This window comes from Pteronotus mesoamericanus, unplaced genomic scaffold, assembly GCF_021234165.1.
Source record: "Pteronotus mesoamericanus isolate MK-2021 breed Mesoamerican mustached bat unplaced genomic scaffold, CSHL_Meso_final contig_74, whole genome shotgun sequence".
NCBI classification, from domain to species: Eukaryota; Metazoa; Chordata; class Mammalia; order Chiroptera; family Mormoopidae; genus Pteronotus; species Pteronotus mesoamericanus.
The window spans coordinates 15047733-15070711 of NW_026555247.1; the positions used below are offsets into that span (position 1 = coordinate 15047733).

At 35.9% G+C, this 22979-nt stretch overlaps 1 protein-coding gene across 1 annotated transcript in view; it reads left to right on the forward strand.

Moving 5' to 3' along the window:
• Positions 1-22979, forward strand: part of ASXL3 (ASXL transcriptional regulator 3) — a 164958-nt gene that overhangs the window by 88714 nt on the left and 53265 nt on the right. The window contains exons 9-11 of the mRNA XM_054583813.1: positions 1906-2023; positions 2981-3100; positions 14214-14377. Coding sequence (XP_054439788.1) covers positions 1906-2023; positions 2981-3100; positions 14214-14377 — 402 coding nt within the window. The remainder of the gene's footprint in view (positions 1-1905; positions 2024-2980; positions 3101-14213; positions 14378-22979) is intronic.

Genomic DNA, 22979 nt, shown 5'->3' on the forward strand with positions numbered 1-22979 from the left:
TTTTTTTAATAATAGAGTCTTCTCAGCTCTAAAAATTGAGGGTGAACTTTTTATTACTTTAATCATTATCACAAAATGCTCTGAAAAGTCAGGCCATCTTTGACTTTATGTATGAATCAAGCTTCTAGGCCTCTTTTATTTAATCCCTCTCTTTTTTTTAACCAGGGTTTTCCAGAATACACATCTTTACCCTGACATAAAATGAATAATTTTAAAGTGCGTATTTGAATTGCCGAAGGAAATAGTTTAAATCTGTAGTGTAGAGCCTCCTAAAAACTTGTCACACTTAGTATAGGTTTTATTGTTTTGTGAGCTCTTACATAGTGGGCAAAGGTGGACTTAATTGTAATTTAAGGCACTGTGTTTCATCATTCTGTTTTATTATTGGATTGATAGGTTAATGTCTGTAAATTGCTTTGTGTTCTTACACTAGGCTGGAGGGATTTATGCAGTTATGTACATGCCTCGATGAAAAAAGAGCAAATGTCTTAAATATTTCATAGCATACTTGCTCTCATTAATTATTGAGTGCAAGCAAAAGGTGAGAAGGATGGCATCTTTTTCATTTTTGTATCTCTTACCCCAACCCCCACAGTGTCTGGTACTTTATAAAAGCTCAGTACATCTAAGAATCGAAGGGAAGATGTCTTACATTATCATGAGCAACAGAATCATTTGTAATAAATTTCCCAAGCAATTCACTTTTCCATCTGGTTTTAGATATAACCTGAATATGCCTTCTCTCATTGAAATGCTATTTAACTTTTCATTTCTGTAATTATTTGATTACTAAATCTTGTGATCAACAAGTTGGACATTCAGCTAAATACCCTTTGCAAATAAAATGGCATTGTTTCTGACAGCGAGGGACCTGCAAGTGAGTACAGTATTTCAGGAGATTGTGACAACTGCTGGTCAGAGAACATTAATCAAGTAACTGAGATGTTATAAAATTGGTAGAAATTACACCGAAACCAGAAATAAAAAGGTTTGAAATTGTCTGTGGTCAGCCTTTTAACCTTTCGAGGAGTTTTAGCATTCCTGTAAGTGTGAATTTATTGTCTCATCAGTTTTGTGTGCTTAAGACCCTTTTTATTACAGGTAATTTTTGGCGTAAAACCGTCAGCTCGATAAGCTATATTTCAAAACTTTTAAATGTCTTTTATTACATTATCATTACCGTGGTTGTTTCATTTATGAAACACAAAGCACTCCCATTTAGAGAGATTTATTCTCCTATCAGTTTATTTTTTCCCTGCTTTGCCAGAACGCCGTCCTGTTCGTGTTCTGAAGGTTAATGTCCAAAGTCAAGCAGACAGAAGCCAAGTGCTGCAAGGTTTCCAAGATTAGGACTGATTCCCTTCACAGAAATAAATGATTCCTGCCATGTTCAGTGATTTTGTGCAGCGCTCCCCACGGCTGAGTGAGTGCATCAATACTGTAGTCCTTACCTGCTGTACATACTGATGGCACTCGGTGTTAACTTGATTGACTGAGCAGTGCACCGGAGAGGACGCACCTGCAAGAGAAGTGCAGACACATATATTTTTATCCTGGTCTCGAAACATTTATTTTACATTTATTTTACTTGGGAGTCATGGTTTCAAATTCCATGGGCTTTCAAGCCACACGTCTAAGGTAGAACAAGCCTTTAAGTGCTGCATTGTTTTCAGAATTATACAAAAAATGGTTTCAGGTTTATACCCTTTGCCAAAGCCTGATTTTATGCTTTTGAGGGAAAAATAACTTGAAAGTGACTCTGAAGAATTCTGGTAAATTAGTAATTCTGAAGTATTTACGTATCTTAACAGGTTCTATCTAATGGGCAAATGGGTCATTTAAATCAATCATGAGAAATTATTTTGGCACTATTTTCATGTTAAATTTTATTATCATGTTTTATAGGCTTTGAGACAGCAGCAGAAAAGAAGAAATGGAGTCTCAATGATGGTAAACAAGACTGTTCCTCGTGTTGTTTTGACACCATTAAAGGTGTCTGATGAGCAGTCGGATTCGCCTTCAGGTAAAGAGCTAAAATGTGTTATGCTCGGCCAGCTTCTTCCCGGAGGAGGCTTCCTCGCTGGAAGAGAGATGTCATGAATTTTCTCTGCAACCGAATCATGTTTCCACTTGAGATTTCGTTTAATTTTTCTATACCTTTCACTCTTTCCACGATTAAAAAAAAATTAGGGTATTTTTCTTTTTAAAAAAGGGACCAACTCACTCATCAGAGGACTTCATTTGCTCATGTCAGTTGGTAATAAGAAATGTGTAGTACTTCTAGGTGTTTTTTGTTGTTGTTGCTGTTGCTTTGGCTTTTGTTTGAATGTTAAACTTTAATGGTGGACCACATGCTGATGTATAATGCCATCAAAAGCAGTTCTTCCCTCTGAGGGTGTGAATTTGTTTCTCAGTCCTTTGCTGCAAAATCAGAACCTTTTATTAGTTTTTGTGTTCTGGCAACATTCTTCTCACCTCAGTGCGGCCCTGACCTTTTCTAATTTACCTTCTGTCATGTTATCAGCTATATACCATTCTATTTATTATAGACTGATGTTTGTGTTTTCTGTGCCTACTTCAACATAAAGTTATTTATAAAGGTATAATCTCTCCCTTTCCTCCAGCTTCTCTTGCTTCATCTTTCTGTCGTGCATTGTCTCTAAATGATATAGTATTGTTGAAGCTTATTCGTGTGTTTTTAAAAAAGATCTGAGGGTTTCTTTGAAAAGCTATCAGATCAGTGAATGTGTTTTTGACTCCACTATTAGGCCATCTGTTCTTGCTTTTTGTTCCGTTTGATTGATTTATTGGGCTTTCTCTTTGTATCCAGTGGAGGAATCAGCTTGTGGCCAAAGGTAGTGACTTAACTCTTAGAAAAGGAGATTATATGTACAGTTTAAAAAAAAAAAACAATTTTAGATTTTTCTTTTCAAGGACAGTAAGAGGAAGATAATGACATAATAACTATTTCCTTTTTTAGGATCCGAGTCTAAAAATGGTGAAGCAGACAGTTCAGATAAAGAAATGAAACATGGGCAAAAATCTCCCACTGGAAAACAAACAAGTCAGCACTTAAAACGATTAAAAAAGTCTGGTTTAGGTGAGTGTTCAATAGATTATGACATTTCACATTTTAGAGATTTATATCTTTTTGAATGAAATTATGAAAAAACTCAGAACATTTTTTTAATGGCTAAACAAAATTTTTTTTAATCTTTCCAATTTATCTAAACCAAAAGGGTACTAAATAAGGAAATGTAGTTACAATGGTATAATCTTAAGCATTAGGATTATTAAACATTGCTTAAATATTGCTAAATTTATTTTATGACATTAGGTAAAACAAAGACTAAAGATATTTAAAATGATATATGTAAACAAGTAATTATTATCTGCCAAGTAATGATTCTATCTAATGTGCAATATTTTGTACCTGCAACTGGATTTCACTTTATTAGAACATACTGTCCTGGGGGGAAAAAAACACAACTTTTATAAAGAGTTCATTGAACTGAGAGTGCATTGTCATTGGGATCCGCTGCAGTAAAACTGCTCTGCCTTGCTTTTCATTTGCGCTGCTTGAAATATTCAGTAGTGCTTGCTTGAAAAATAGTGTAAAATTACTAAGAAGTGAGGGAGACACAGTCTATGGATCTTACGATTCTGCACCAGAGTTTCTTCTGAAGATTTCCTTCCTGATAACGTTTCCTCAGGAACTCAACAGCAGCATTCAGAGAAAAAGAAAGATGAGAATTAAAAAGACAGGAATAAACGTATCTTAGCCTGAACATTGTAATTCTCTACTGAATCTGCCTTGCTGGAAGTCTGGACTTAATGGCTTCATTTTTCTCTCTCAGTTATTTCACCTCTGAGTGAGGGTAATGATAATGATCTGGATCATTGTAACATTTTGTAAAATGATAGAAACTACAAATTTACTGACCTGAACTTCATTACTGGTTCTGCCACTTATTTTCTTGGCAACGTAGGGCAGTTCTTATTTGCAGAGTTTGTCTGCTTGTAAAATTCAAGCAAGATTCTGACTCATTTATTTTTTTTTCAGTAAATGTTTATTGATTGCCTACTATATACCAGGAATTTTGCTAACCCCTACAAACATACTTTTAATAAAAAGTCTTTGAATAGGCTTTATATATTTTTAGATAAGATATCTTCTGGGAAGCAGAGTTTATTTTGGTTTTAATTATTTAAATGTAGCATAATTAATTCTTTTGCATTATTTCCAAGGCCAAATAATTTTATAGTTTGTGTGTAGCTGAAAATGTATGTATGTGTTTGTGTACAACCACACTTACACCTATACAGATGTGTGTCTTTTTTTCTACTAGCCTTTTGGGTATTGTAAAAGAAGTCCTTAACTCTGAGTAGTTGCTGAAATAGAAAATTGTAATAGGAGAATGATACGTAAAGAATGTCCTAAAAACGTGCCATGCTATGGTGCCCTAAGTAATTTAAAGAGTCAGTGACCTTTAGTTAAAAATAGCCTGCTAACAATCTCAGTAAAGCCAGGCCATATGATGAGTTCAAGAAAATTCAAATCATGGGGCCTCCCTGTTTACCCACTTAGCTAACTTCAGGACTGGAACTCAACCACAGTGTGGGCTCCGTAGTCAGGGTCCTCTCGGGGGCTCAGGCCTTCTGTTAGGGTCGCTTATAATCTAATGTACCTAGAAGCAAGTAAACATCTACATGTTAAAAATTGTATTGTCAGAGTATTTTAGCTGACTTGTTAACAAAGGTAAAAAGCCATAAAGGAGATCACTGTGTTCTTTTTTAACCTGCTTTCTTGTAGACTACAAAGTAGTAGAAATGATGAAGCTGCCTTAATGAAGGAATGGAGAAGTAAAGTAGTATCCACTGCCCATATTTAATGCAATGATCTAGATATTTTGACGAATGTTATCTCATTTAGTCCGTACTTCAATTACGTACAGTAGACTTATTTCCATTTTTTTCAGCTGAAGAAACTGAGGCCCAGAGGATTAAGGAGGTTGGCCCATAAATGATATAGCTAAGACACAAGCCAAGGCACAGCTAGCTCCAAGGTCTAAACCATTAATCCTGGATATGGTCTGACTTTCAAGTCATCTAGCCTGTATTGTAGATCTCTAGGCACCACTGAGGAGCAACATGGCACTCGGTGACATGACATTAGGTAACACCTGTAGGTGTTAGCGTGCAGGTACGCTAAGTTACACAGAGAAGAAGGGTGAGCAGCTCTCACATTTCCTGGCTGATCCTATAAAATCAAACAGTTGGAGGGAAAAGCTGGGATTTAAATTAAGTCAATTAAGGTAAAAGTTTGTCAAAAATAAACTGAAGGAAATTCCTGGGAGAGAACGGTGACTGACTGACTAACCTAGCCAGCAACTTGGTGGCATGGCTCATTTTGTGCACATGAAGTTAGTAGTACTTAAAAAAGCCTCCAAAATATGCTCAGTACTATAGAATGAAAAGTGAAAAAATGTAAAATAGAAGGAAGAGCCTTAAATGTACCCATCTCCAGACAGTAGCCCATGTCTCTCTTGGAAAGTAGCGGTTTTGATGTTGTATGAACTTAGGGATCTTACAGAGAAAAAGATTCGATATGCTGGGAAGCATTTTAGAGTCAGGATAGCATTTGGTACTCCATAAGGCATATTTATGTACATTTTGCTCTCCCCTCTTAGCCGTTAAGTTGTTCATTCCTTGGGAATAGTGACCTTCTTGTCCATCTTTGAGGTTCTCACCACACCTACTCTATCCCTCTTATTTCGTAGGTGCTAAGTAAGTTTTGAATGAATTATTTATAAGTCACTGAATGGGCTAGTAGGTTTGTCTGGATGTACAAGGCATTCTGTAGGTTTCAGCATAGTAGACAGTCACTTAGATTACCCTTGAATGAAAACGATCCTCTGCTCTTAAGGAAAGGGCATTTTTTGTGAACTGACGTATAGCTCCAAACCAGTGCCAGGAGAGCTGAACACGCAACCCACCTGAGCCAGCCAGGCAGGGAGAGCTGGTTTTCTCTTGTGTGTTTCTCCCACCAGAGTTAGACATGTAATTCATGTAGTTTCAGTCATGGGGTTTTGACATTCTTTGCAATCTCTAGGTAGAGGTAACTGTATATAAGTCCTAACATGGTGAAACTATTCTGAATTGAAACAAATACTCTTAAGTCTTTCTAACTTAAACTGGTAATTCTGAAACGAATTCAGTCAAAATCATACATTAGGGTGTAAATCCAAATTTTCATCCTCATTGTGAGATTTCCCTAACAGTGATTTTTAACCAGCGTGTCACAAGAATTTTTTAAAACATGCAATACCTGACTATTTAGTCAGAGGCACTGACCCCTTTTCCCTTAGATTGTCAAATAGGAAAAATGACAACAGCCAACACAACAATAGCCAGTCAGTGTGAATGAATTAAAATGATACCTTTTTTTTGTCAGATTGGCAAAAAATTTAATATATTTTTTGGTGTGCCACAGAATTTTAGTAATTAGTTTTTGTGTGCCATGAGATGAAAAAGGTTAAAAATCACTGCCCTAACAGGATATGAAATGTTTTAAAAAAAATTTTTGTTGTTGTTCAATTATAGTTGTCTCTGTTTTCCCCCATTACTCTCCCCTGCCCTACCCACCCCCCATCTCCCACATGCAATCCTCTCCCCACTCCCCGTTGTCTTTGGCCATGGGTCCTTTATACATGTTCCTTGACTTGTCCCTTCCCTTCATTTTTAAATTGTCCCTTACTTGCTTCCTTTTGGTCTCTGGCAGTTACTTAGAGTGCAGGTTATTCACCCTGTTCAAGGTATCATTTTCACCTGGGTCTTGGAATCTCATGCATCTAGCCCAGCATGCAGCGGGCTCCAGTGCGTTTCCCCGGGGACCCTGCAGTGAAGGCTGCGCCGCAGACTTCCTCAGGCCCCGCCGTGTGCCAGCTTCCTGGACAGGGCTGGGAGCCCGATACCCCTCAGCCCCTGAGCGTCAGCATCATCATTCTAGTTCTGATGGTGATCTTGAAGTCCTTAGGATAAATAAATCACTCAGCCCGAGAACCCTCTCCTTTTGATGTAGATGTTTTGTTCCGTTTTTGTTTTTGTTTGGTTGTTCTTAACCAGGGTCATTTATGAAAATTATGAGAATATTCCTCTCAGTAGCTCTCTGATTGAATAGACATAGTACATGGGGCAGCTGGGTGTTGAAAAAAAACAATGGCTCTATAGAATATTTCTCTGATGACATTAGAATAAAAAACGAACAAAATTTTGTTATTCCTCTCCCATTTCATAGTCATTCTTGGTAGAAACATTGTTATGCATAAAAACAAATGCTAAAAGTATTTACAAAAGTTCTTTTAGATCATACGTCTTGAAAATTATTGTAACAGTAAATATTAGGCTACCAAATAATCAGGCAGTCCAAACAACATCCAGTGAGGTGAAAGTAGGTAACAGCTGAAATGAGGTTTGAACTACATGTTTTTCTTGCCTAATCAGTTGTTTTAATGTCCTGTCTCCTTATTTTAGCAAAGGATCAGACTCATTTAAAACCTCTCTATGGGTTTTATGAGATAACTCTGCTACATTATCATTTTTCAGGGCACTTAGAGGATGGATTTTAAGCATTTAAAAAATTGTTTAATGGCATTCTCTCTTACCATTTGTTTTGTATTAATTTTTCACATTTTTCTCTAACCAAAGTGTACATTCCTTAAATTAGGGGTCTTTTACCTAAACCAGTTTTTAATTATAGTTCTTCCTACCTAACCACACAGAAGTTAGTTTACAAAGTGCCTGCTAAACAAATCTGAGTCTAATGGATGTCTCTGAGGGGTTTGTAATAAATGTCCTTGCTGAGCCCAACTTCTGGGATTCATTCCAATAAATTTTATTTGGTTTAATCTTTTTTGTAGTGAAGAATTATAACATTACTGGTTTCATAAAATGTTATATACTTTTAAAATAAATCAATGCAGAAAAATAAAATTTGAAAAATAAGCCTAAATCTTTCATCCAAAATAATTTGTCCCAGTGTTTTATAAACATTACCTGACATCTCGTAATGTGTAACTCTAGCCAGAGATCGTCATAGAGAAACCTTATTTTACCATTTAAATTAAAGTATTAAATTTAATTAAGCTTAGGCTGAATAGCAAAAAAGAACAGAAGTAAAATAAAAAAGGAAAATTACTGAGCATTGCCACAGATATATTTATAGCTAAAAGTTCTCTCCAAAGATATTAAAAATATGAAAAACTGAGATAGGAGTGATTATCTTTTTAAGTACTCATTTAACTTTGGACAGTATATTGTAAAGGATAGGGAAATAATTACACTTACAGCCCCTCCTACCTCCATGTTTTTGTTAGTTTTATTATTTTTAAGCATTAAGGTTGTTAATATTTATATTCTATTTTGTAATCAGAATCTCCATAGTTCATTAACCCTGGTACTATATTTTAATGGATTCAATGCTCCCTGATCGACTTCTCACACAATTTTTTCATTTGAGAAGGCTACATGGATTCATGTTGTAGATGATTAGATTTTGACCTCAGATAAATTTTTTTCCCCCTTCACTCTTTGAAGGCTTTTCTTCTCCCAGCACTTTCTGAACCATTCCTTTCTAATTCCTTTTAAACAATGAAGTATTCTTTTTGTTTTGAACTCTTTACTTATTTTCTTCTTGACACAAAAGGCTCTGGTCTGCACTGGCATGTGCTCCTTCCCTCTGTGTGACTGGTATGTCTCTGTTTGTGTTTGTGCATTTTATGTGTAAATCCGGTGTGGGTTCCCTTCTGGGAAGTATGAGTGTTTCAGCCAGCAGACTACCCGCTGATCAACAAGAGTGCCGAAGTCTGCAGTCTTTCCTCAGACTGGTGATCTTCCAGTTCCCTTTGGTCAAAAAAATAGAGAAGTTCCCAACCCTGAATGGACACATTCCCATGATTTTTTTTTTTTTTTTTTTAATCATGGAGTCAGCCTAGTGTCTTTTTATATAGCTTAGACTTGGGTGGCAATTGGGCAACCTTTGTTCTCCTCCTCCCTTCTATCAACCTCAGCTACTTTGCACTCTCTAGTGTCCAGTAATTAAACACCAAAATGACTACATCTTTTTCTTCCTCTGAATACAGTAGGGAGATGAGGTACCTACTAGCTTTAACAAGACAATCAGATATAATTGGATTGTTCTTAGTCCAATTAAGAGTAAGTGCATGAGGATAATTAAAAAGAAATTAAACATCGTGTGGCAGCAAATTTAGCAATAATTTCATCTGTTCCGTTTTTGTTCTGAAATTATGAAGCATATTTTTGCTTAGATGGACATCTCTGAAATAGGTTTTTTTTTGGGGGGGGTAGCCATTAAAGTCTATATACCTCTCTTTATCTTTTTCTTTCTATGATATTCTTAACAAGTGTGAACCACACTGAATAGTAACCAGCAGCGTAAGCCCTGACTCTCACGTTGCTCATAGTATGAATTTCAAAAGTTCCTCAGTTTTGTCATTTCTCCAATACCCCCTCGCAATCAGAGTTACTTTTGGTAAATGACCTCAATTCCCTTATATTGAGAATATTTAGGCCATAAAAAAAGAACTAAGCAAATTACTGTGCTGTGTTTTCAACATTTCTGTCTCTAGGTTTTACCTTTGCCTCTGATGAGAAAAGAAGCTTTTTTTCCAAATATTCTCTCCCTGTGGTCCCCTTTTTTTTTAAACTGTGAAGTACTCCAAACATATAGAAAGATTCAGATGCTCATAAAGTAGACATACACATATCTATTACCTTTACTCAACAAATATTAGGAGTTTGCTGGATATGCTTTTACATTTTTTAAAGATAGGTACAACTTTTGTACTTTTTGTGTTCATAAGGGAGATTGACCAAGAAAGTTTTTTTTTCATTCTATTTTTGTTGTTATTTTGGAAAGTAAGGGTTATATTAACTTCATAAAGTGAATTAAAGAGCTTTCTTTCATTACCTATTCACTAGAATATACATAAAATGAAGTAATGGGAAGGTTTCTTGGTGTAGTGGTAAAATTCATCTTTAGAGCTATTTATAATAAATGCTTTGTGTGCATGTGGGGTGGGGGTTTATACCTATTTAACTATTATAAAAAGTATTTTAAAAATTTATTCAGGTTTTCTATTTTAAGTTAAATTTGAAAATTTATAAACTTATAATAGATTATCTGTCTTGAAAGATATTGGCTGCAGTCATAGTATTATGCTTTTTAAAACCTATTTTTATTATAATTATAATGCCTTGTAAATCTATATTATATCTCAAATTATATACCTACCTTTTATTCCTGTTCATGTTCATTTATGCCATCTTTCACTAGAGGTATGCCTATTTTATTAGTCTATAAAAAGAAAACTATTTTTTCCTTTTTTTTCTATTTAATGAATGCCAAATTTTATTTTTTATAATCTTCTATTTCTTCTTTCTCAAATTTTTATTCTCAGGTTCACTTATTAACTTCTTGATTTGTACATTTAACCCATGAGTTTTTAATATTTTTTCCACTCTTTAATATATACAATTTACCTTTAAAACCAATTGAGCTGCATTTTACAAATTATGGCTTTATCATTGAGAATCCCAGGGCTATTTAGTAATTTTTATAGCAAATGTTTTCCTTTAACTTTTGAAATACTTAGAAATGTGTTTTTGAATATGAAATATGTAATGGGCGTGGGAGGATTAGACAATTGCTGTGTTTGTGTTCTTGATACCTGATTGTATTTCTCTGTGGAAAGACAGACAAGGTTTTATATTCTTCAGTTGTTTGTTGAGACTCACTGGTTAGTTTTCTTACTTTTTTTTTGTCCCTATCATCCCTGAGTGCTGACCAAAACATTGTTTTCCCTTTAGGGCTCAGTACAGTGCCCTATGTTAAATTTATTGGCTCAAGATTGATTATTGAGTTTAGAAGTCCTCTATTCTTGACAAGTTTTTTGTTTGATATCACAATTTCTGGTAAAATATGTTAAGACTCCTCACTGGAATTGTGTAATGCCAATTTCTTTCTTTAGTTCTCAATTTTAGAGTTTGAATGCTAGACTGTTTAAATGGATTCAGGCTTAAGGTCATTATATTTTTCAATTAAGGTCCTTTACAATTAAGGAATGATCTTTTCATGCCCATTAAGGTTTTTTACCTTTGATTATCTTGTTGATATTAGTATTATAGTATTGTCTTTTTCTGCTTCGAATGTCTGCCTAGAGTTTCTTAGTTTATCTCTTCATTTTTATTCATTCCATGTGATTTTTAATGTATCCCTCATAAGCATCATATAATTGGATTGTGTTACTTTTTAAATATAATACAGAAATTCATTTATATATACTTAGATTGTGTGGGACTTAATTTTTAAGAATTACTTCTCCTTTTATGCCTTCTATTCAATTGATTAAATTTTCCTTCCATGCATTTATTTAGAAGTTATGAGTGTCTTTCCTACCCTCCTGCCCCTGTCAATTGCTGCCTATAGTTTTTTAAAAATTTATTTTTATTGTATGTTTTCTATTACCCTTTATTACTCTTATACCCCTACCCAGCCCCTACAATCATCACATTGTTGTCCATGTACATGAGTCCTTTCTCCTTTTTGGCTTGATCCCTCTACCTCCTAATGCCTGGCTATACCTGTCAGCCTGATGTCTGTCTATGAGTCAGTCTCTGTTTTGCTTACTAGTTCAGTTTGTTCATTAGAGTCCACGTGTGAGTAAAATCATATGATATTTGTCTTTTTTTATGTTTTAATATCTTATTTATTTACTTTTAGAGAGGGGGGAAGGGAGGAAGAAAGAGAGGAAGAGAAAGATCAATGTGTGGTTTCCTGTCACACACCCCCTACTGGGGATCTGGCCCTCAACCCAGGCCTGTGCCCTGACTGGGAATCAAACCAGTGACCCTTTGGTTTACAGGCCAGCACTCAGTCCACTGAGCCACATCAGCCAGGGCTGATACTGTTTTTCTCTGACTGGTTTATTTCATTTAGCATAATGTTCTCCAGGTCCATCCATGCTGTCGCAAAGGGTAAAACCTTCTTGAGTTTTAACAAACTGGCCTGTATCTCTTTTGTTTCCAAACAATGCCAGGGTTTCATAGTATTCTCATTGCAATCACACCTTCTCATCTTGCATGCATTTATGGCCTACTATTTTTTTATAAAGTATTTTTTTAATATTTATTTATTTATTTAGCGAAGGGGAAGGGACAGAGAAAGAGAGGGAGAGAAACATCAGTGTGTGGTTGCCTCTCTCACACCCCCTTCTGGGGACCTGGCCCACAACCCAGGCATGTGCCCTTACTGGGAATTGAACCTGCGACCCTTTGGTTCACAAGCCAGTGCTCAATACGCTGAGCCACACCAGCCACGGCTACAGCCTACTATTTTATTTTCACTTTGTTTTAACTCTCACTAGTTGTTAGTATTATTTTAAATCAATAAGTTTACTTGGAACTACTTGTGTCTGCTAGTCTCCAGTTTACCATTGCTTTTGCTACCCACTCATTCCTTCTTTGATTTAGTTCATTTGTTAAAAACATTTACTGGTTATTTCAGCATGATTCTCTAAAGAAGAGAGTTTCCATTTTGGATACTGAAAATTTTCTTGTAGCGTTGCCATTTTGAAAGACTTACTTTTTAATGCCATTCTAGATTGACACTTACTTTCTCTTGGCCCTTTGAAGATATTTCACCGTCATCTGTTGTCTACTGAGGATAAGGTTTCTGTGTCTTATTTTCATCCCTTTGGAGGTGATCTATTTTTGTTCAAAATTGTTCTAAGGTATTCTTTTTATTTTTTATGTTTTCTGATTTCAACACATCAAATGGGTATTTGTCCTTCTTCAGATTTAGTGTATTGCTTTATCTGAGTACTTTTCATTTGTTCAATTCTAAAGATTTCAGCCATTAGCTCTTCAGATATTGCCTCTGTGCCATCTGCTGCGCTTTTTTTCATTCTGAAAATCCTGCAGGTATGCATTTGGACTGCTTATTTCATTCCCTCTATTTCATTCTTGATTCTGTTTTTTCACTCATCAGTTTATATTTTGTATTCTAGATATCTTCATCAACTCTATATTTTATTCAATGATACATTCTTCTGTGTCTATTGAATATTGTTTTAATTTTTTAAAAACTAATTTTGTTAGAAGTTCTATATGGTTCTGTTTCACATTTGCCTATTTTTTAAATTATATGTCCTATTTTTCATAATGATTTTCATTCCTTCTTTTGTCCCTAATTATTTAAAACAGGGCAGCAATTCTTCTGTCAGAGGACAGAGAGGCAGTACTGTATGCTTTGCAGGTCATGTGATTTCTGTCACAACCATTCAACCCGGTAGTGCAAAGGTAGATCTAGACAATACTTAAACAATTGGACTGGAAATAGTTCATAAGCCATAATTTACTGACCCTTGATTTAAAACACACTCTATCAAAACCACATTCAATGATTCTCTTAGCTCAAATAACTAAGAGTGGTAATTCTTCTGTTTGATGCATCAGCTGACTGTCCCTCATGATAGATTATTTTCTTGTGTGTCAAATTTCGAGTTGTGAACTCTGCATGCAGACTTTTGTTGGAGGTCAGTGTGCTCTGAGTTATAGAATGATCCTTCAAAACATACTGGCATTTCAGACCTTGCAGCTAATATTTTTATAAAGGATTGCTTTTTAAATGATTACCCTCAAAATAACCTGAGTAAGAATCTTCTAAAATAATCCAGTGCTTGGTGCTCAACCTGACACACCAGAAGCACGCATCTATCAGCACTATCATTATCTCTATTAAAATTAACAGCACTGTTATTATTCATTCTATGTATTATAGAACCTACACGTATTGTAACTGTTCCCATTTATGCTCCCAAAGTTTTTAAAAATCTGGTTAATTGGAAGAATATAATTTAAATACTTCTCTATCTAGAACTGGCGCTACATGGAGTTAAAAATATAGATGGTATTGAGTGAAGTATATGTTATGAAAACTAAAGACAACACAGAAACACAAAGCTTTGGAGATTTCCTTCTGCAATATCATTTCTAAAAGGGGTAGAATTAAATATATTCATGAATATATGTGTGTATGTATAATATATATTTCCAATATACACATAGATCTGTGTGTACGCATGCATGAGTTTTCCAGTCTACAATAAATTCATGCCTCTTGCTCTTTATCGCAGGACACTTGAAATGGACCAAAGCTGAGGACATTGACATAGAAACCCCAGGATCTATTCTTGTCAACACTAACTTGAGGGCATTAATAAATAAACATACGTTTGCTTCCTTACCTCAGCATTTTCAACAATACCTCCTGCTTTTGCTACCGGAAGTGGATAGGCAGGTAAGTAGAAGTTTGGATATTTGCTATTAGTCACTAGTTATATAATTATGAAGTGGTAATTCTGTTATGGAAGATGACTGATAGTGGATGGACCATTTCGTAATAATAGAGTATATTTATATAATTTATATACTTATTGCTAGCATTGGTGTATTTGTTGAATCTGCCAGAATAAAACCATTTTTTAAAATTATCAGTAGTGAGCCAATTCAAATTTTAAAATACATCATATTGCTGTAGAGCAAAAACAATAGTCCTACCCATATTGGGAAGGAAAAACAAAGAAATCAAACACGCCATTATCAAATAAATCTTTGAAGTAGCTGCTCCCTTGCCTGGAGGGAATATTGAAGTGTAGCAATAAAAAGCCAGGGTTTCTAAGAAATTATGTAAATGTTTTTATTCTCAACTCTTCCCAAAAGCATTTAAAATTTATGTTTGCAGTTGCCTTCTGAGAGTCTATCATCATGAATACGATTGCCTATAAATAATCATCTTTTATCTCCTTTTTAGTATAACTGGAAATGCTGTAAGTGTATTTTTGTATTTTTGAAAAGCCTCTGAAGTAAGGAAATAGAAATATAAACCCATAATGGTAGGCATACTCATCTTCTAAAGCTGTTTCCTTAGAAAAGGAAAAAAATGCCTCACATATACTGTTATTAAATTTCACAAAAATTGTTAAATGATAAACAGGAAACATTTCCTTGTGATTCTGATTCCAATAAATTTTGACACTGTATATAGTTTCCAGTTGATAGATATAGTGTATGTATGGTTATGAATTTGTATCTCAAAATGAATTTCTATTTCAAAATGGTAGGTACATCCATAAATTGAAATGAGCAAGATTGAGTCAATATTTCCACATTACTGTGAATAATTTTTTGAGCTTTTTATTTGATTCTGTTTTCTACTAACTTACTTCCTTTCATACAAACTTAAAATTTATTGAACTATAGTTTTCTATCATTCTTATATATTTCTTTGGTAGAGGTTATTGTTTATATTTGTAAAAATATTATTTTGATATGTATTTGTTTGGAAATTTACCTTCATTCTATAAAAATTGTTTAATATTTACTATGAATATGATGTTTTAGGTGTTTTGGAATAATGGAAAAGGCAGTAAGTGGCTATTAAATGTTTATGAAATCTGATTACATACACTCTAGTTGGATATATAATCTGTATTTATAAATAATCAAAATATTATGTAGAAACAGGTAAGGTTAAGGGGAGAGCTCAAAGTATACTGAGCTTTCTTATGCAGAAGGAACAATCAGAGACAAATTTAAGATTGGGCTTTGAAAGATAAGCAGAATTTGAAAAAAAAAAAAGATAGAAATATACCAAGTGGAAGGTTCACAGATACAAAATCTAGAGCTAATTTTGTGGAAGTCTGGATTTTAGTTAGAACGGTGCAAATGAATATGGAGAAACAAAATGGAAGTTGATTTTGGAAGATTCTTGCGTATGAGGCGAGTCCTGAACAGTGTTCTCCCTGTGTTTGCAGTGCAAAGCCATGAGGGCTTTGGAGCAGAGTTGTAATGTATAATATTGTTGCTTTTTAAGAAAATTATTCTGGCAGTACTAAAAAGGAATGTTAGAGATGGGAAGCATGAAAGTGGAAAGAGTGGTTAGAAAGCAATTTTAGTTGTTCCAAAAAGGCAAAATGAGGGCTTGAATTTGGAAAATAACATTGAAATTAAAGAGGAGGAGGATAATGTCATCATTATCTTCATCATCATCATCCAGTGGTAGCAATTTTACATTTTGTCAAATAACAGCTGAAGTAAGATATAGGGAGAAGCTATTGATGGCTCTTGGATTTCAAGCTTATGCGACTGAGAATTGAGTTCAGGAATTAAGAAAAACTTTTACTTTTCTGTGGTGGTGGAGACTTACATTTTAGTCACACCCTATTTCTTCCACTTCAGCATCCATGTGGTTTATCTTGTTTGCAATTCTGTCTCCAGCTCCTGGAATAAGATTTGACATATACAAGATACTTAATACATCTTTTTTGGAATGAAAAAATGACAAATTGTCCTAGATTTAGCCAAATATTTCAGTAATCCAGGAGGCTAGTCTAAGCCCAAAGTTTTATTCAGCCTGTAGCAGTTTTTGTTACTCAGTTTTTTCTAGTCATTGTGAGAAATATAAATGAGTAAGGCACGGTACCAGTCCACAAATAGCAGTTAGTTCATCAGGAAATACTTATTCAAGAAATATTTACTGAGCATGTATTATGTGCCTAATAGACTTTGCTGAATATAGAGATTTAAGAATGACTCTTCTAGGCAGAAGTGTCCAACCTTTTGGTGTCTCTGGGCCACACATTAAATACATTTTGACATGTAATCCACCCCCCCCCAAAAAAATCTCATAATGTTTTAAGTAAATATATAATTTTGTGTTGGGACACATTTGTAGCCATCTTGGGCCACAGGTTGGACACCCCTGTGAGGAATAACAGACAGAGGAGAAAGCAACCTCATGCTAAAATTCAGTACAATATGCACTTTTCTCATTACCACAGAAGAAGTCTAGTAACTGGATGGATCCACACCAAATTTAGTATAAGACTAGGCAAAGTAATGGAAATGTCAAAACGGAAGAATAACATCCTCTGAATAAAGAACGTTAGTCAGAAAGCAGTGTTGGAGAAGGTATCATGGTGGGAAGGATACCTGAACCTTGCAGAACTAATAGGTATTTTGTAAATAGAATCAAGGGACAATGATCTTTGCCGAGGGAGAGCATTTCATTTACAAAGCTTTGCTGCTTGTGCGGACCAGAAGATCCAGTAGCTCTGCGTGACTGGGCCAGGGGAAAAGACGGACACTTGCTGAAGGGTGATTCCAGGTTCCAGGACCTGCCTGCAGACTAAGCTCTTTGAACTTTTTTTTAAAGGAATGGGTACCATCAGAGATTTTTTCAAGTGAGAAATGGCATGCATGGAATAATTTATACAAATATTTTAGTGCTTGGACAGAGGGGAGGACAAGAAGACTCAAAGGATAAATAAAATAGTGTATTTTTTTTTTCTCTTAAGAGCCAGAGGCCCTGTGAAGGATGGGATGAACCGGCAGGAAGTTAAAACAGGGAGACTGTTAAGAGACAATTGTAGTAGTTGAGATCTGAGATAAGGGCCTGACCTTGGACTTTGGCCTTGGAAATGAAAAGAAGGGACTGACTTCCAGGCATATTTGCAACCCAGATCTGTAGGAATAAATGGCAGATTGCCAGTGAGGTGGAGTTTTAAAAGGTCTCAAATGCAACTGGAGATTTTATCTAGGGGCACTTGGGAGGACAGAAAGGCTCTGTGGTCCTATCAGCATTTGATACCAAGAAGTTTAGAGCTCTTTCTGTCTCTCTTGTCTCAGGGTTCAACCCTGAGCTCAACCCTCTCCTCTGCTACCAAAACTGTGGATATTTCAGTTTAGCTTATAAATATCCAAATGGGAATGAACACCACTATTTTCTGGGACAGAATCAGTAGAAAAGGCATGGAAATGCGAGTCTGATTATATAGATTTATTTGAGCCAGTAGAAGGTACTGTAAGTATGTGAAATATCTAAAAATTTCACTTGTTTGAAAGCTAACTTCACATACTTTTACAAAGTTTGAAATTTCCAGCTTTCTCGTTTCCTTCCTTTGACTACTCCAGATTTCTGCCTGATTTCTCTCCCGAGGCAGTCCTACAGGGCCTTTTACTCTGGGCCATGTGGAGTGGGGTTCATTGAATTATTACACCTTTAAATTATGAGAATCTACGTTTCCCATTTATCCCACCACTGCCAATTATCATTAAGCTAGCGTGTCTGGTGTTTTGATTTCCTATATTTGTACTTTTCTTTCTTTTTTAGAAGGTATTTTTATCTTAGATCACATTTTTTTATTTTCTATGAGTTGTTTTATAAATATTGCCACATCTAGTTTTATATTTAATTTTACTCTCCACAAATTATGCTACAAATAACAGGAAATCGAACTCAAACTGACTTAAATATAAAGAGGATTTATTAGCTCAGGTAACTAGAAGAGAGGTTAGAGTGGGCTTCTGGTTGTTGGTCCTGGTCTCAGTTATTATTAAGGACCCATTTAATTATTATTTAATGAATAAGTTTAAAATCATCTCCCTTATTGTTGTCACTATTCTAAACTTGAATCCTTTTGTGTAGGATGGCTACCTGAATTTTAAAAAGTGGTACTTGCCTTTTGGTTCATATTCATGAAGAAAATACTTTCAGTATTTCAAAGAAAAGACTTAAGAGTCACACTAAGGGTACTACTTAGACCACATGACCACCTCTTAAACAATGCCGCTATGTAAGGAAATAGAATATGCAAATTGGTTTAAAGCAGCCAGGCCTACTCTTGAAACCTACACATAAAATGGTGAACTGTGGCAGAGGTCAGGGTACTTCAGAAATCTGGTTTGTAGGAAGTTCTATTATAAGGATGTGTAATGGGGGAGGGATGGAGAGAAGTTGGTAGTCAATTAACAGTGCCCACTGTAGGCACAAAGGTAGGTATTGAGTTTAGTTTGAACCTTTTTGGTTGATGTGCTCCTAGTATATGAAATGTCCAGAAATGATTATATATTCAGATTTTGGGACTGTATAAAATGGAATTGGTGACTGCCCTGGCTGGTGTGGCTCAGTTAGTTGGGCATCATCCTGCAAATGAATGGTCACCAGTTAATTTCCAGTCAGAGCACATGCCTGGTGTGGGCCCGGCCCCCAGCGGGGGCACATGCGAGAGGCAGCCAGTCAGTGTTTTCTTCGCACATTGATGTTTCTTCCCCTCTCTTGCCCCTTCCCTTCCCCTCTCTCTAAAAATAAGTAAATAAATAAATTCTTAAAATGGAGTTAGTGATAAAATCTATGTCAATTCTAGGTCAGCTATGGGATTAGAGGAGAAGGTATTCCCTGTCTATGATATCAGTCACCTCAGAGATATACCTATATTTGTGAGAGTGTGGTTAAGAAGGGGATGGGAAGGAGCCAGGGAAGAGATAGAAAACGCAAATCCATGAGAAATCATCAATGTGGATATCACACACAGCAGTGCCAATGGACATTAAGAGGTCACTGAGGAGTAAGATGGATGTCTTTCTTTTGTCCCTCTAGATCCACCCTTCAACTTTTTTCACTCTGCTTAGGTCCAGGAGGCTAACTCATCATATACAGATGACTGCATTGGGAGGATTTATGCCTTCCGTTTTCTTTCTTTTTTTTAATTTTGAAATAATCATAAACTGATAGGAAATTTAAAGATACATAGAGAATAAATTTCAAGCCTGATGATCCATCCTGTCCCCATTCCCAAATATTTGGTTGGCCAAAAAGCTCGTTCTCTTTTTTTCTGTAAGATGTCTCTAGTAGTGTTTAGTTCTCTTTAACTTCGTTTGAAACAATTTTGTTATTGTATTGTGACAGCTGTCATATCAGCATGCATTTAAAAAAATAACAATTGGTGAATTTTTGTGTAGCCATTTTAATATTGAAGATGGAAGAAAATAAGTAACATTTTTGGCATATTAAGCTTTATTATTTCAAGAAATGTAAAAACACAACTGAAACACCAAAAAAAGACTTGTGCAGTGTATGGAGAAGGTGCTGTGACTGATCAAATGTGTCAAAATTGGTTTGTGAAGTTTTGTGCTAGAGATACCATGCTAGACAATGCTCCGTAGTCAGGAAGACAGTTGGAAATTGATAGCAATTAAATTGAGACATTAATTGAGAATAATCAACATTATACTACACAGGAGATAGCTGACATATTCAAAATAGCCAAATCAATAAAGTTAGTGGTGAAAATGAAAAATGTACCTTTCATTTTATGGAAAAAAACTAAACAGACTTTTTGACCAACCCAATGTTATGCCTCTAAGGTTGTATTTTCTACAAACAAGGACATTTTCTTATATATGCACAATCCAAGCAAGCCAGGTCAGAAAATTATCAGTGATCATTATTACCATGTGATTCTTAGACTGTATTTAAGATTAGCCAGTTGTCCCAACAATATTGCTTTTAACAAGATCCAGTTCAGAATCTGTTACTGCATTTAGTTGTCATGGCTCTTTATCTCATTTATTCTGGAAGAGTTTTCAACTGTCCCTAGACTTTTATGATTTTGACACTTATGTGGAGTGTGTGTGATACTGCCTTGTGATTAGATTCAGATTAAGTATTTTTGGGAGGAATATGATAAATGATCCTGTATTATTCTCCTTGCAACTATTAGGTGGCATACAATTTTGATTTGTCTCAGTACTGATTATATTTACTTGATCATTTGATTAAAATGTATCTGCCAAGCTTTTCCAGTATAAAGTTACTACTTATGTGTTTAGCTAAATCATGTTTAATGAGGAGAGTCTTTCAAACTGTGTAAATATACTGTCCTTCTTTAGACTCTCAATTTATTCATTTATTCTTATCTGTATGGTTTTACTATTTCCTATCTTCTCAATAGGATTATGCTTGATTGTCATGCATTTGGTTACTGGGAGCCTGTTCAAGTGGTTCCTATGTCTATGACATTATTCTTTGAGCATTTCATTACCTTGAAGCACATCAAATTATCCTAGTCTCATCTTATATTTTCTTTGCCACAGCCCCGGAATGTACACTTTGTTCAGTAAACCATGGTTCCCTTTAGTGGAGGATGGTGTTTAGAAATCAAGATCCTGCAAAACTTGTGCTCTTTGCTGATAAGGTGCTGCTGCTCCCAGATCTAGGACATCGCAATGAAATATATTAATGTATTTCTAAGCAGAGCTAGAAAATATGAATACATAGAACACATCTGTGAGTGTACACGTGTGTATGTGTGAATACCTTTTTACCTCTGTGCCTTGAAGACAAGGAATACCTTAGAGGAAAAAGTATGAGCCTAGTGACAATATATAAACGTAACACACTTTATATCTACACTTATTTATACATGTATTCTCTATATCTTATAAACCATGAGTTCACACTAAAACCTCTCATCTTAATTTAATACCTATCGTTCAGTCCAGTGTTCTCCTTTTCCATAGCCATCTTATACTGACAGTGAGAAATCGTTAGTATATATAAAGATTTGATTAATCCCCTTGTTAGTAGCCAGTCTTCCACCGTGGTTACCATACCTCCCGCATGTGGGAGGTCTCTACTGCACTCAGACTCTGATTTCCTGATAGGCTGCCTACCCACCCTTCTGGAATGGGCAGCTTCCCTTTCCTGCTTGACTTCTGACATTCACATCAGGCCACTCCTTGTGCAGGTGCCAGCCTTACCAAGCTGTTTCCGCAACCATTTCCAGGCCTCCCCTCCACTTTCATACCTCCCTCACCCCACTAGGTCCTGCGCTCATACTCCGGGCCATCAGCAGCCCCGTTCACCTCCTCTGTAGCACAGGTGCTACGTTGCTTTAAATTGAAGGCCAGAATTGTTTAGGAGGGGAAAGAGAAAGAGAAGGCCCTCTGGGTTCTAACTGGGCTCAGCTTTGGGGGAGTCCCAACAGAATGTTGGGTAGAAGGGGAAGAGTGGGGTTGAGCCTCGCACTTGCCCTGTGTGGTCAGCATCCACTGACTAGCTCCTATCAGAAGGTCTTGTCCATACATCCCTCTCTAAATTCTGATAAGCCCTTACTGCCTTATGTTTCAGGTCAAATCCGACTCCCCTCGCCCCATTATTAGCTCTAATTTATTGCACTCTCCCCTCTGATTTGTTGCACACTGACCATGCCTTTATAGCCACATTAATTTACTCTCCTCAAATACCCTAACTTGAATGAGCCCTCTGTGCCTGCTAGGACTCCTGGCTAACTAACAGGCCTTTGAGGAAGTCGCAGTTCCTACCCTGAGGGAGGTAATGATTCTAGAGGAGACAGAGATGTAAAATCCTATAGTTACAGAACATGCCATGTGACAGTACAACATATGCATTGTTTTGTGGGAACATGGGATAATCATATGGTCTGTGGGAGTTAGTGAAGGCTTCACAGAGAAGGTGTCATATGAGTTGGGTCTGGGAAGATGGAGGAAGTTTACAAGGTTAAGATGTGTAGCAGGATATCCTAGCATAGGGAACAATGTGTGTCACAAGGCTAAACTTTCTCAGTAGGTTTTCACTAATTCTTATACTAACTCTCCACAGGGTCTGTATTATTAAGCCAACTTTTTATGTGTGGAGACAGAGGATCGGGGAGAAACTAGGACTTACCCGACATCTTCCAAGTAAAATTGTGGGAGCCAGAGTTTGAAAATACATTTTGTCTGACTCCAAGTCATGCTCTTTCCCTTACGTGATGCTCACTGCCTGCAGGATACAGACAGAGAAGTATGTGATGCCTATCAACACACAGTTGAGATGGCTGGGATATAGAGTAAGTTGAGGCTATAAAAAGCAGGTTGGAACAAGCCTTTAAAAAGGGTTCATAGGTCACCAAACAGTGTAAAATATACTGAAAATTTACATTTGAAGCATGATATTCTCATACTTATACTTTAAAACATGGGCTCTGTTGGAGGAATGAAGCATGAAGCAGAGGAGGGAGATTCCCCACTGTCCACCTTGCTGTGGTTTAGCCACGCTA